This window comes from Anomalospiza imberbis, chromosome 5, assembly GCF_031753505.1.
Source record: "Anomalospiza imberbis isolate Cuckoo-Finch-1a 21T00152 chromosome 5, ASM3175350v1, whole genome shotgun sequence".
Classification (NCBI taxonomy): Eukaryota; Metazoa; Chordata; class Aves; order Passeriformes; family Viduidae; genus Anomalospiza; species Anomalospiza imberbis.
The window spans coordinates 11735589-11749429 of record NC_089685.1 but is presented as its reverse complement, the minus strand read 5'-3'; the positions used below and the strand labels follow the sequence as shown (position 1 = coordinate 11749429).

The 13841-nt window shown below is 40.2% G+C and overlaps 1 protein-coding gene across 12 annotated transcripts in view; it reads right to left on the bottom strand.

Moving 5' to 3' along the window:
• Positions 1 to 4301: 4301 nt before the first annotated feature.
• The window catches only part of MAGI2 (membrane associated guanylate kinase, WW and PDZ domain containing 2), a 709198-nt gene continuing 699658 nt past the window's right edge, over positions 4302 to 13841 (bottom strand). For 8 of the 12 annotated variants that reach the window (XM_068189604.1, XM_068189603.1, XM_068189594.1 and 5 more), the window contains one exon: positions 4302 to 7272. In XM_068189604.1, coding sequence (XP_068045705.1) covers positions 6479 to 7272 — 794 coding nt within the window. In that variant the 3' untranslated portion in view covers positions 4302 to 6478. The remainder of the gene's footprint in view (positions 7273 to 13841) is intronic. The other 4 variants (XM_068189601.1, XM_068189598.1, XM_068189600.1 and 1 more) reach the window with 3 other exon arrangements.

The following is a 13841-nucleotide window of genomic DNA, read 5'->3' as shown; positions in this document are numbered from 1 at the left end:
GTTTACTGGGAGAGGAAGGATAGAATGATGCCAGTGCCCTGGTCTCACTCCTGCTGTAGCTGTGGATTTGTGGTTCCTCAGAGCCTTTCTTCCTGCTTTTAGCTGCTCTGGGGCTCTCATCACAGGTCTGGGTTTGGCTTTCATATTTTAGTTGCTCCTTCCACTGCTTCCACATCTGCAACATCTTTGTGTGGACAACAGGTCTCTTGGTGCTATGCAGCACTCCTGGGGTGCAGAGATAAAGGGAAGTATCCCAGGGACTGAATTCCCCACCTTCCTGTGTCAGAGTGGTGTTGGTGCTGGCCCACCATGGCAGTGCCAGCCCACTGCTGAGGCTGCTCAGTATGGCTGCAGCCTCTGAGCATGGCGTGCTCTCCTTTCCCAAGCACCAGCCCAAGCATTTTACTTAAATAAATTAATTCTCTTCAGAAGTGCAATCACTACATACTCTTTCTTGCTGTCCCCAAGACTTGCAGAGCTTTGTTGCAGCATTTGGCATGTTTGATAGGTCGTATTTTTCAGTCTTTAAGCTTGAAGAAGTTGAAATTAAAGCAGGTCAGCAGGTCTCTGCATCACAGAATATCTCATCACTCCTTTTTCTCCCTGCACCATTTCTTGCTTTTTTTTTTTTTTTTTTTTTTCAGTTTAAATGTCTTTAGAGTTACAGGAGTTATCTGTGGATGAACAATAGCTTTCTGGAGTAGTCTGCATTCCTATGTGTTTTGTTTTTTTCCTGAGAGCAGCAGCCATCCAACTCAAACATGGGCATTTGGGCAGTTCCTGAATGGGAATGGAAGATGGTGTTCCAGGCCCCTGTGTGGGAGTGGGTCTTTGTACGCTGGTGTTCCCCCAGCTATTTAAAGGATACATATTTCTACCTTGTAAGCAAAACTCTCCTTATCGATTAATTGAACTGGCAGAGTGACTTATTGCCATAGAGGCACTAAAGACAGGAAGGGCACAACATAATTTTTAGATTGGCTATAATTCAGAGATAATGCTTATGTTACTGTGTCTTGACAAGACATTTTAAAACAGATTGCTCTAAGCTGAGGTGTCAGCTATGGAGATAAATGTGTGATCACATCATTGCTGTTAGAAATATTGAGAAAAATATTCCAGAAGGCTCAAGGCTGGACAGAGCATGTGTGCCTTGGCTCCAGGAGGCTGGTGGCTATGCAGAGCCTACAGGTACTTATCTGGGTGGTGGGCAGGGGCTGTTCTGGGTGTCCTTCTCCAAGGGAGAGGACAGTTCTGGGTGCTGAACAGGGGACCTGTGAAGGGCTTGGGGCGCTGGTGACGTGTGAATCCTGGCCCAAGCACAGCTGTTTCTGTCCAGATATGCACCGGATTTCCCTTTGGGAGTGATGGCTATTTAAAGCTACTGACTGTTTGGATGACAGCTGTGAAGGTAAAAGTGTTTGGTTCTGAATGTCCACTTCTCCGGGCCCTGCCACTGACACATGGTGAGAGAGCCTTGGGGGTCCTGGAGTCTGTTAGCTGTGGAGGGCGGGAGTCCTGTGGGACACAGTCACGGCAATTCTCTCCCAGCCCTTAGTAGTCAGGAGAGTAGGCAGCCTCCCATGCTTGTGTGGCCTTTTTAGCAGCAAATAGAGAAAATATCCTAGCTTCTAGGGGACAGAAGAGGGAAAGGGCTCTTTAGGAGACTTACATGAAATCAGTCCCTAATGGGATCGGAGATCCCTGGGCAAGTCCAAAGCCTTTTCTAGCTTTGAGCTCCATGACAGTGTACTAAGAAACTTTTCCACTTCACAGCAAGGCTTCCTTCCAAGCAAGGAGAAACCTGGAGGGTTGACATCCTCATTTGCCGAGGTGTGCTCTTCCACTTTTACCTCTGCAGTTCTGGCCCCAGGTTTCCGTGGCAGCAGTGATGTACAGAAAGAGCATCAGGGCTAAGACAGAAATGTGCCTGCAGCTTTGCCTGTCCTTGACTTTGTAAAATGAATTTGGAGACTTCCAGTAGAGATCCTGGTATGTTGCATCCACAAACCCTGGCCTGAATGCTTGAATCATTATCAGTACACACATTCAGCAAAGAAGATAAAACATTGTACTTGCAAAAGTAGTTACTGGCTGCATGTAGACTAAGTATGTCTTAGTATGTCTAACCACTGGTGGTATCTGGAGGACAAGGGAGGTGATTTGGGCTTCAGTGCAAGGTGTTGGGTGTGTCTTTACATTTGTATGACACCCAGGAGTGGGTTAATGACTTCGTGTGTAACTGGTCATGACATTTCTTAGATGAGGAATCTTATGTAGAGCTGCTGATACACATCAGGTGGAGGTTGAGAGATGCCAGACAGTGACAGAGGGCCAAAAGAACAAGGGAACAAAAGGAAGGCAAGTTCTGAGGGACAGAAGGAGAAAATGGAGAATGGAAGATTTGATTTACTGAATGGCAGCAGCACTTATCTCAGAGGTAGGATTAAGAACCTGAGCTGAGGAGGAAGAGATTCAGAATAAATCTGGTGGTGATGAGAGCACATGGGATGTAGAGAGCGCTAAGCATGAGATGTTTGTGTTCAGCAGAGATGGCACAAATCAGATGGAATCTCATCTTTGATGGGGATGAGAAGGTTTTGGCAATGTGGCTGGCTGCATGTTCAGATGAAAAGTATCAGGGAAGAAATGGGTCCATGTTTGAACTTCTGCATCAATTTCTAGCAGGCAGCTATCCCCACTGGGGCTAAATTGTTGTCAGTCTAATCACTGAGGCCAAGGAATAAGTGGATATATGGGCTACAAATGCCCCTCCTGTTTAGGGGAGTACAGTGGAGTGAAACCAGTGCAACCTATGCTCTGTTGTAACTGAACAGAGTGCTGTCCGTCCAGCAGCTTTCTGGAAGAAAACATGACATCTTTGGTGAGATCTTGTAGGAGCTACTAAATTTCCTGGCTTTTTTATTAAATTTGTTTGAAGGTCTGCTCTTCCAGGCTCTGCAATTTGTGTGAATGGCCTAAAGCAGTGAAGTGCTTGGAGAAGGAGCTAGCTGCAGAGCCCACATTTGCCATGGTTAAGAAAAGGGCTGCACTTACATCTGTCTCTGGTGGTTTTTTGTCAAAACTCCTGCCCAAATGTGCATTGGTGATCACAGGCTGGCAGGCTTACTTACACTGTTGCACTGCAGTTTAGAGCAGAGAATCTGCATCAAAGAAGGCATCTATTTCCTTGTCTTGCATAGGTATGAAAAAGAGATATTAGAAGGTGTCATAATATCAGCAGAGCAATGCAAATGCTGGACTACTATGTTTAAAAGATAAAGGACATGTTATTAACAGAAAAAGTTAGACTGGATGATGTCATAAGGCTTCAGCACACTTCCCTGTGATACCTCTGGGTCTGAACCAGGCACACACCCAGATTTCCAGCCATGAAAACAGTAGCTATTTAAACAGTAGCAAATTATTTTTGAGTATTAAATATGCTTCATATTTTCTATGTGTTATTTGTAATGCAAAATTATGTTATTAGTTCAGCTGGTTGAAATTTTCTATGGGGAACATTAATCTGAAAAAACAAGGTTCTGCAGAAGTCGAATTAAGCTGTATGAAGAAAAAACATTATTTTTGAAGAAAATTACATTTTAACGAAACAAGAAATACTTATTTAAAAAAATGTCATATTTGTGTGAAAAATATTGATTGTTTTCCAGGTAGACATCTTACAGTGTCTAGAGTCTATAAACTGATGGTTTATTTTGCCTAACTGGAGGTAAGGAACATTTAATGAGGAGTGGATTTGGTCCCAAAAGAGGCTGGCTGGTTACCAATATTTTTACACCATTACGATTTTTTGAAACATTTTTTTCTGTAAAATAAATTGAAAATGTAATTGTGCCCCCTTCACACAGCTTGTCAACAAAACCTTTCTAGGGCTAGTTAGAACTGCCCAATTTCTGAGGCAAATACGGTTTATGCTCAGGTTAATTCTGTATATGTGATGTACTCTCAGAAGTTGTCTCTCACTGCTGGGACTCTGGCCACCCTGATCCTGTGCCTCCAGGGACTGGAAGGAGAATAAAGGTTTAGGTTTCTCCACCAAGGATGAGATTTTTCTGTGTCTGTGTTGCCCCATAGGCCTTGACTTGCCATTATAAAATTTGTTTGGTCACTTACATGTTTATTCATAAATTGGAGTGAGAAATTAAAACGGTCTGTTTCCTTTTTTATAAGGCAGTAGCTAATTAACTCTACTCATATGCAAGAAAATGGTTGTTTGTCAGGGTAACACTGAAGCATGTTACTCAAAATTAACACAAACTATATACAATTAAAAAATGAAAGATTTTTGGATATATATTTTATTTGACAGTGGTTTAGAATATCATACAGTAAACAAGATTTCTGTAAAAGTTAATTTATCCATAGTGGTGCGTTTCATAAAAATAGTTGCTCACTTACAGCCTTTCTGTGACTATTAATACATGGAATTATATTTATAGAGATAGAGCTGTACAAGGTAAATTCACAGCTAACACTACACAGAAATATTATTTGGAATGGGGTTTAGATGATGTGCTGTCTTCACAGGTTATCGATTACAGCCGCATAAAGCAATTACTGCACAAGGAGTAGCTGTGAACTGTGCAAATTAGAGTTTATGCAAGCATAATCTCAACTGTTTTTCAGATTTCATTGTTTGCTTTCTTTATACATAAAAATAAGATACCGGGACGTGCATTTACACTACAGAAGCATTGTCCAAAATCAGATTCAATAAATTAATGGCAAATTATATTGGATTCTAGTTCAGGGGATAAAGATTTTTTTTTTCCCATTAAATAAGAGTTTTATAAACAGCTACATGGATTTGTGCTTTTTTAGAAATTATAAATGGATTTTTCTTAAAAAAAAGTTTGAAAGCTGCAAAATCCTTGACTTGAGGCTTTTCAAATAATTGGACAGGAAGAAACATGTCTATAAATTTCGCAGTCCAGTGCAATGTTTGAGACATACAGTAATGTGCTAATTTCTTGGAACAAAGCCAATCTCAATCTAATTTTTCAGCAGAGCGTGTGAGGAACTAAGATTGCTAGTGAACAATAATTTTTAAATATGAATTTTTGACAGTAGCTTTACGATTTTTTTTTTAATTACCAATGTATTATTGCCCAGGATTTTGTTTTAATTTTGACAGACGAATAAGCATACGCACACTTACACAGACACACACACATCTGTTTGAAACAAGATAATGACTGATTGACTGAACTCGGAGTTATTTCCTGTGAAGGCAGACTGGAATGTTTACCTGGCACTTAAGGCTTAAAATTCAAAACAGACAAGCAAGAAAGATAAAAACAAAAAGTAGGAAAAAAAAGGAGATAGGAAAAAAATGGTAAAATGGAAACCATTTTAAAAATGGAAAAATACTGAATTTACTGAATGAGGACACTGACAACTGTATTTCAGAAACCAGTCTAATTATTGTTGACGTGTGCCTGAAAGGCACCTGCTCTGCCAAACTGAGGGGATGAGAGGTGAGAGTGTCCTGAGTAAATGCAGATGGGTATGAAACATAGCACTGTTGATAAGTGATGCTATCATCTTCTGCAGGAAGGAAAGGCCTTTCCTTAAGGAAACTGCAGCTTTTTCTCTGTAGCACTCTTCCTTTCATTGCAAGGGCCTTGCAGATGCCTAGGGTTTGAGCCTGCCCAATTGGTTTGTGTGCTACCTCGCAGGACTTGGGGAACCTGTAATAAATCACTTTTGAGAATAATTTGCAAATACAACTCCACCTTAACTCCTTTCCAATGTACAGAAACATGGTTTGTTCACAAAAATGGCAGTAGAAATGGTATCACAGAAACTAATCCACTGGATTCCCCATTCCTCCCGTAGCACCCAGTGAACTATTCTACAGGGTACCACGTGGACTATCCCAAAGCGTTAACAGTGGAGACGTGTCATGGGTGTACAGTTCCAAACGATGCTTTAAAGAAACCCTTTAACCCCTGTCTAGATATGTCGAGAACAATTTATTTACAACATTTTAGCTCCATGAAAAGATCCTCTCTCGGTTTCAGCTTGCTCCGTGCAGTTTTATTTAAGGCGATGTTCCAGTTTGTGATTGCTCTAACTTGTTCCAGTTTCTTGATATAAAGTTTGAATGAAATCCAAGTCCTTCATGCAGTGGGAAAAAAATGCTAAAGCTACACTGCACTATCCTTCTCTGATGTACTGTCCTTCATATTGTTTTGGTTTCTTCCATAGCTGCCAAAGTCCCTAAAATGGAACTGGGACTTTAGGGTCGATTTTAAATCTCTGTGTTGACTATATGCTTTTGAACTTATTAGATACTGTGCACATTGTCATGGAATTACACACTAATGTTTTCATTCCTCAATGCTTTGTGTATATGTGTGATAGTTAAAATAAATTAAAACAAACAAATGTGAGACAAAAACTAAGAAGAATGTTCTGCGTCAGTTTGAGACAGAGGGCAACAGTCCCTTGCTTATCTGCTCATGGCAGAAGTACCAGACTTCAGGACGCTTGGTAGCTTATCTGAGCCAGGGATTTTCCATGGCCCTGGAGAGACTGTTGCCTTTCGAACTGTGGTGTTGGTGCTGCGAGTGCTAATGGAGTGGAGATGTCCCTTCCTGGGGAACTCGCTGGGTTTCCCATCAGGGTCCCTCTGGCTGTGGTCCATATCACTTCCAGGCGAGCTGCAGCGGTTGCTACTGTAAGTCTTGGTAGCTCCTGTATCGGTCTTGACATGGTCGGGTGCTGCAGCTGACTTCTCACTGGTGTTTGTGGATCTGTGATCTTTTTTGCTAAGAGATCCTCCTCTCTTGCTTTCTGGCTTCCTCAGCCTCCCAAACTGTTCATCACTGGTTCCAGCACACAGGTGCTCTCTTGCACCAGCCTCGATCATAATGCTGTGTCCCACCGCTTTGCTTTCTGAGGTGGGCCTGCCACCATCAGTGGTCTTATTTTTGCCTCCTGAATATCCTTTCCAAGAAGCCTCTTCGTGCTTTGACCTGTCTACCTTTTTAGGACTTGCTGACCTTTCTCTTTGTTCTCCTAACCTTTTCTTTTTGTGACCATTCACCGAAAGCTCCTTTGGTTTCCTTACATCGTGTTCCCTCTTGATATCCCATGTTGGCTCTGGGCTTATCTGGTGAGAAGGGTCAGAGGGTGGGGCTATGTGTGATGAAGATAATGGTGAGATTATGTCGTCGAGGGAAAGAGCTACTTCCGGCAGACCTGGGGAGGTGGCAGAGGGAGCACTCCAGCAGTTTGGTTCGTCTGTTTTAACAACAAAGAGAAGAGCGTTAAGGGCATATCCTGCAGCACAGGGTGTATTGCATAGACAGATGTATTCTGAGCAACACTGATACCCAAACCATGTACCAGCCTTAAACCCCTCTGCTTCAGGGGAGGTGAAACGCCCTCAATTGTGGAACCAATAGGGAGAAAACTGAAAATAACCTCTCCACAAAAAAAAAAAAAAAAAAAAAAAGAAAGTACAGGAGACACAAGAACCTTAAAGCTGGTAACTGCAAATGTTGTACACCCCAACTCTTTTTTTTCATACAGATTCCACTTTCATCTGCCTATGTTAAATTATTTTTAAAATAATAAAGGCATGTGGTCATGAAATCAAAAAGCCTCTTTTGTAGCTGCATAATGGATTTCTTAGCGGGGCAATATCAGTGCTGTCTCTGAGGACAAATGAAAAGGACTTTCTGCCATCTATTAAACATGTCCCTACAAGCATATAATAATTGACAAGAATTTGTAGCTTAGATAAGGTCATCATTGAATTCTGTCTCATATTTTCTCTAAACAGATACAGTATTGCGGTGTTTATGGCCCCACAATTCTTACAGGGTACTTACACAGCTCTGCCTTTATATCACAGTATCAGCTGCTGAGTCTCCTGGTTGAACATATTCAATTTCTCTTGGTTACTTAGCCTCAACACAATATGGTTGGTTTATGCAGATCCTATTTAATTTAGCTAAATAAATGTCTCCTTTGCTAAATCACAATGATTTTCCTAATCCAAACTAGAATATTCTGGGATGCCTTTCTCTTGTGTATACATACTCATTTCTTTTGATTAACTTTCAGAAAACAAATCAACCATGATTAAGGACAGCATGGCTCCTATTCTTACCCGTCTACTTAGAGGTTAGAGAAATCACTGAACTTGGCTAATGTCATTCCCTATTTAGCACCATTTTCGATAGGCTTTGAACAGTGTGAGGAATAACCTGTCAGAGATGGAGGACTGTCTCAGGAATCCATGGAAACAAGGTAGAACTTGTGGCAAGAGCTGCATATTTTATGGGGGAGAAAATGTAACCTTCTAGCTAAAAAAACAAGGTAGACTTCTTAAGGTCAGGACTAGTATCTGTCAGTGATATCAACTGCCCTGTAAAAAAGTAACATGCATTTTTCTCAGTGCTATGGCTGCTTTTAAATTATCATGGAGATGCACATTGTCTTGAAAAATGGAATAGATTCTACTGCCCAGCTTGGGATTTGCAGCTTGCTTGACTAAAACATCACTTTTAAGTTAATAGCTGGATTGAGTGATTGCTGTCTTGCAGATAAAAATAGGAGAGACAATAGTGAGGTGGGTGACGTAAAGGGAGGGAGCAGCACAGTTAGCTGAAGAGCTATTTATTTTCCCAGATGGTGTTTGTCATATGCTTTTGCATAATGAGCATATGTGTGGAGAGGATTAGCATTTGAGAGGGGTAGAAAGTACAAGTTCTGTGTAAGACAAATAAACATTGAGCTGGGAATCTAAATGGGATGAGGGTCTCAACTGAATTTAGAAAAAAAAGAAATCACACTTTCTTACCCTCCAGTTAAGGGTGACTAATGTACCATCTGCTCCCAGCTTGGCACTCAAGCATGAAAAAATAAGAGGAAGACTCGTGCATGTAGAGTGATCAGCTCCTAGGAGTTTGCCCACAGAAAGCATTGAATTTGATGGACTTGTTCTTTACTCTTGTTCTTCTGCACCACCAGCCTGGTACAGGACCACAGCCTGTGCCTGATGGGGAAAGCAGAGACTCCACTCTGGCTCTTCTTCAATTTGAAATGCAGGGGATGTCATTTTATTTAATACTTGAGGCAGGGACCATGCACAGAGTCCAAATCACTAAAATTATCCTGGGACTCAGGATAACGCTGCCTATGTGCACCAGCACGGTACCTGAGCAAACTCTGAAGAAGCCACCCTGAACTTTGGAAAATTAAATTTATAATTTCCATGGCATTGTCACTCATACCCTGGGTAGAGGTGCTGCCAAGGGTTGGACCAATGTATTTGTCTGAACTACAGTCTTTCCTAGTTGTCCATGAGATGTTATTTTTCACAGTTTTTCAGTGTCAGTGAAGAGCAGTGGGCCATTATCCAATCTCATGTTAGCCTGTGAGAGCTTCTGATTACAGGAATAACCGGTTCCTTTGGGAACTGCTGCACACCCATAAAAACACCAAATAGCCCGGAGCAGCAAGATGCTCTTGGGTAACAAGACTGTCTCTGTGGAAAAGATACCACTATGCTCAAATCGGCTGCTTCTCCAGGAGGACAAACTGCAGGGGCATTATTCAAAATCAAGGTGGCAAACACATCTTGTGGCTCCTCTGAGGCACAAAGATGATATGGTACCAGTTATTTGTAGGATGCTCTGGTGAAGAGACCTGGAGGTTAGTGGCCTAGTGCTTTATTGCCTGGAGATTACAGAATTTATTCAACTTTCTTTTTTAAAGGGGATGAAAAAACAACCAAATGTTGTAGTGAGAAATCATAGTGTGTTAGAACAGACTGCAACAAAAGTGAATCAGCATATCTCTTACATATACTGATATATGATATATAGGTGTCTATAAACTGACACATACCATATTATATGCATTACTGGATTTTATTTCTCCCCCAGAAAACCCTAAGTAAAAGACAGCTTGGCTGACTAAGTAAGAAAACTTGTAGCCACAGCTTTTTAGGTTTATTATATAGATTTTTAGGTTTGGCTGTGGGGCAATCCCAGGTGGGTCACTGGCTGCACTATGTTTAAAATACTTGCTGGGAAAGCACCTATATATAGGTTGTATTTCCAGTGGTTATGGAACAATGTTGCCATGGAATAAATCTATCATTTTTATTCTTTGGCAATATAGCACTTGTAATTAAGAAGAAAATTACTTTCTTTAAGGTTTAAGTACCATCAGTCTGAGACAGCCAAAGCCAATCTAACCTGCTTGTCTTTCAAATGAAATGCCACTATATAGAAAGTCAGCCTTGGTAGATGTTAATGTCAACAAACCATTGTTGCAATATTTCACTCGCTAGTGAGGAGAATACTCATGTGAGGGTATTGTAGCCAACTTCCCTCTAATGTTTGAACATTATAAAATTAACATGTTTTTAATGTTTGAACATTAAAAATTACTAGAGTAAAGTTCAGGAATGCAAGTAATTTGTTGCTCAGAAAAAAGCCCTTTTAAAGAGCTGTGTTCAAGCCATAAATGTTCATTTGGACTTGTTCAACCAGCACTAAAATAATTGCTTCTCCATAACAAATACAAACAAGAGAAAAATGTAAAATTTTATCCTGCAGAGCAGTTAAATGAGTAATTTATTTTCATGATTATACTCAGTTTCTAGCTACATTTTTGAGAGAGTTTTTAATATTTCTGAATATTTTTATTCTGTTGGTCTATCTAAGGCTTTTTATAAAACCTTTCAATTAGTTGGGAACATAACCTACTTTTACTGTCTGTTATTCCAATGTATCTCAAAGCATTTTTTAAACATACTAAACCAGAGACAGAGCACTGATTTTACTTTTTTCTTCCTTCACCTTTGTGAAGAACTGACAAAAGTATTTGTTTAACAGAGCATGAATGACTTATGCCCAAACAACTTGCAAGCAGATGAGTAGAATATTGCATTCAGTTGCAACTGCTGGAGAGATTTAGGGACAACATAGTTTTGAACTTGTTTCTGACTTTATCACCATTGATAACATCCTTACTGTGAGAGAAATTGGCTTTCAAATGTATACCTCTCAACAAAGGCTAATAGATGCCTGCCTTCTTTCTTTGAAGGGAGAAAGTCTCCCTTGACCCACTAATTTAGACAAGACAAATGAGCTGGGAGCAGCACTATAATCTGTCACTGTGATGGCATTTCGTTTGGTGTAATTTAGTAGGTGTTTACTGGGCGGCTTTTAGTTTCTACAAGCTACTGTAACACGAGTTGGTGGCACTTCTCCATGGGATGTGTAAGAATGACTCACCTACGACCGGCTTCGCATAACTCCCAGGCAAAGGAGTAAATTGCTAACTGAGTAAGAGCCACCACAGACACAAGATCTTGAGTGTGTGGGAGGACAAGTGGGAGATGAACACAACGAATTTGGAGGAAGAGTGACACAGGGAGAACATCAGGAGCAGAAGTTTTCTGTCTAAAGGTTTTTTTATTTGAGGTAGAGCTGCCACATACATGAATTGTTTGTTTTGCTCTGTCAGCTCTCACATGTTCAATGGAGTGGAAATGAGGGTACTACTCTCATGAGTTTATTTGCTCCTGTCTTAACTGTTCTACCTGGATGCAGTGCTTGCTGATGGCTGAGTCATGAGAAAAAGAACCCTGGCTTTAGTCCTAACAGAGAGGAGAGCTCTGTCCATGGACCTCTGATTTGTGGCTAGGTTCTCCCTTAGCATCAAAATATTTTAGATAATTGTTTAGTAATTCATCAAGGATGTGTGGTTTTTCATCAGGTATTATTATCTATAAAGTAATAATATGAATTTATTGAATATTTAGTAGTAAGAGTAGAAATTACATCACATTTTATTACTTAAGTACAATAAAATCTCAAAGCCTTTTTAATTTTCAAATTATATGAATAATGTAAAATATATTAAAGCTTTGAACAGTTTCATTAGCCTGAATGAAGTATTTTCTGAAATGCTAAGCAGCTGTTCTCACACCTTCCCAGAATTATTTTCCTAGGGAATCAAAAAGGGTTTGATTGAATAAAAAATATGGTGCTTTATTTTTTCCCCCCATTTTTTAAATCTGCAATTATGTATTGCCAGGAGGTGGCAAGCAGGTCTTACAGATGCTGCTAATAACAAAAATGGGACAAATTGTCCCCTGGTGAGTATCCACTAATATTGGCAGTGCTGCACCAGGAGTGCATTTGGGTCTTTCTCATTATAGCTCGACATGTCTTTGATGTTCCTGATTGCATTGGTCTCCCGAAGCTTTTCTTTAACACTCTTTAAGGAGGGATATTTCAGAATATATAAAGAATCTTCAACCTTTTATCCTGACACTTCCACAACCCAAACACACAGCACCCTTTGTCTCCTGAAATAAATGATTCTCTGAAGATTTCATGGTTAGAAAAGCTCTTGGGACTTTCTGTTCAGCTATGAGCCTTATGGAAATGTGAGACAATATGCCACCCTTTCCCCCAGCCTCTGTCAGAAAGTGAGTGGCAATGGGCTCTGCCCCCACCTTACGGCTTGCCTCTACTTCTAGCTATAATTGTAATTCCTGTTAATTATTCAATATGCTATGCAAATGTTTTCTCACAAATTGCACTTTTCTTGGCTTAAAATTACGCTTGGCTTGTCTCCCCTTGCACTAAAATTATCCACATTCAGATCCTTGAACACAAGTAGTGCTGGAAGCAAACACCAATGGGTTTAGGTGCCCTCTGGTGGGATATGGTACTTCCTTTGCTCAGTCACTGTGGGCACATCCACGTGGGACAGCTTTTCCATCATTAGTACTGCTCTTATGCTTTACAAAGGTATGATGGCAGTGTGCTATGGCTGCAAAATGTTAATTCTATGTATAGGAATTAGATACATGCCATATACATTTATAAAAATAAACCCAGGTTATACTCAGTTATTTTAGTAATTGAACTACTTCTCTTTTCTCACACATGCAGTTAAGTGATCAGCTTAGTATTTTGAAGTCTTGTTTCTGATAAAATGAAAACCTAATCTAATTTGCTATCTTAATGTAGTCGTATTTGTTATACCCATTTGCCTGTTTGTACTCAACAATGTCATGCTGACTCTGAATGCTTAGAGTACCTTAGAAATATAACTTTAAATGTTGCTTTGCTCGAGAATGGAATCTTTCTACTTTTTAGTAATTAGTTCTTTTGGCTTCACACATTTGTTTTTCCAAAGTTTGAGGATGGTTGCTCAGGGTAATCAGAGTTATTTTACAAGTCACAAAAGATTACGGGAAAACAAACATGCATCTGAATCCTGGCATCTTTTACTTCTATATTTTGTGCTTGGCATTTTCAAAAGAGCAGAATGATTCATTAAGAAAGACTGGTATTTGTGGTATGAAACAATGCCAGACCTAGTTTTTCTGTCCCCAAAGTCATTGTGCATTTTTGTTTTTGTCACTGGTTTAATACTGGGAAAGGTGGCCACTATTCCTATTACATGGAGCTATCGGTGGCATGGCTTCTGCAGGTGTCCACAAGAACTGAAGAGATACGAATGTAAGTGTAGGTAATGAACACTTCAATCTCCTCTGTAAACTTGAAATGTTTAATTTTATATCCAGAAAATTCAGCCACTGACCTATTCCAATGCTGGGAAGCAGAGCTCTACATCCTGCCTGGCTCAGTTCCTAGTGCCATTGATACTCAGGTACCCTACTTCTTTTCATGTTCCTGGTCATTATTGATGAGCAAACATTTAGTTCCTTTGGGTTCAGTATATCCATCCTCCATTGTATACTTTACCTAGATATTAAATGGAAGATGCCCTAAATATTTTTTGCAGCAGACACAGTGTTCATAAAGTTCTTG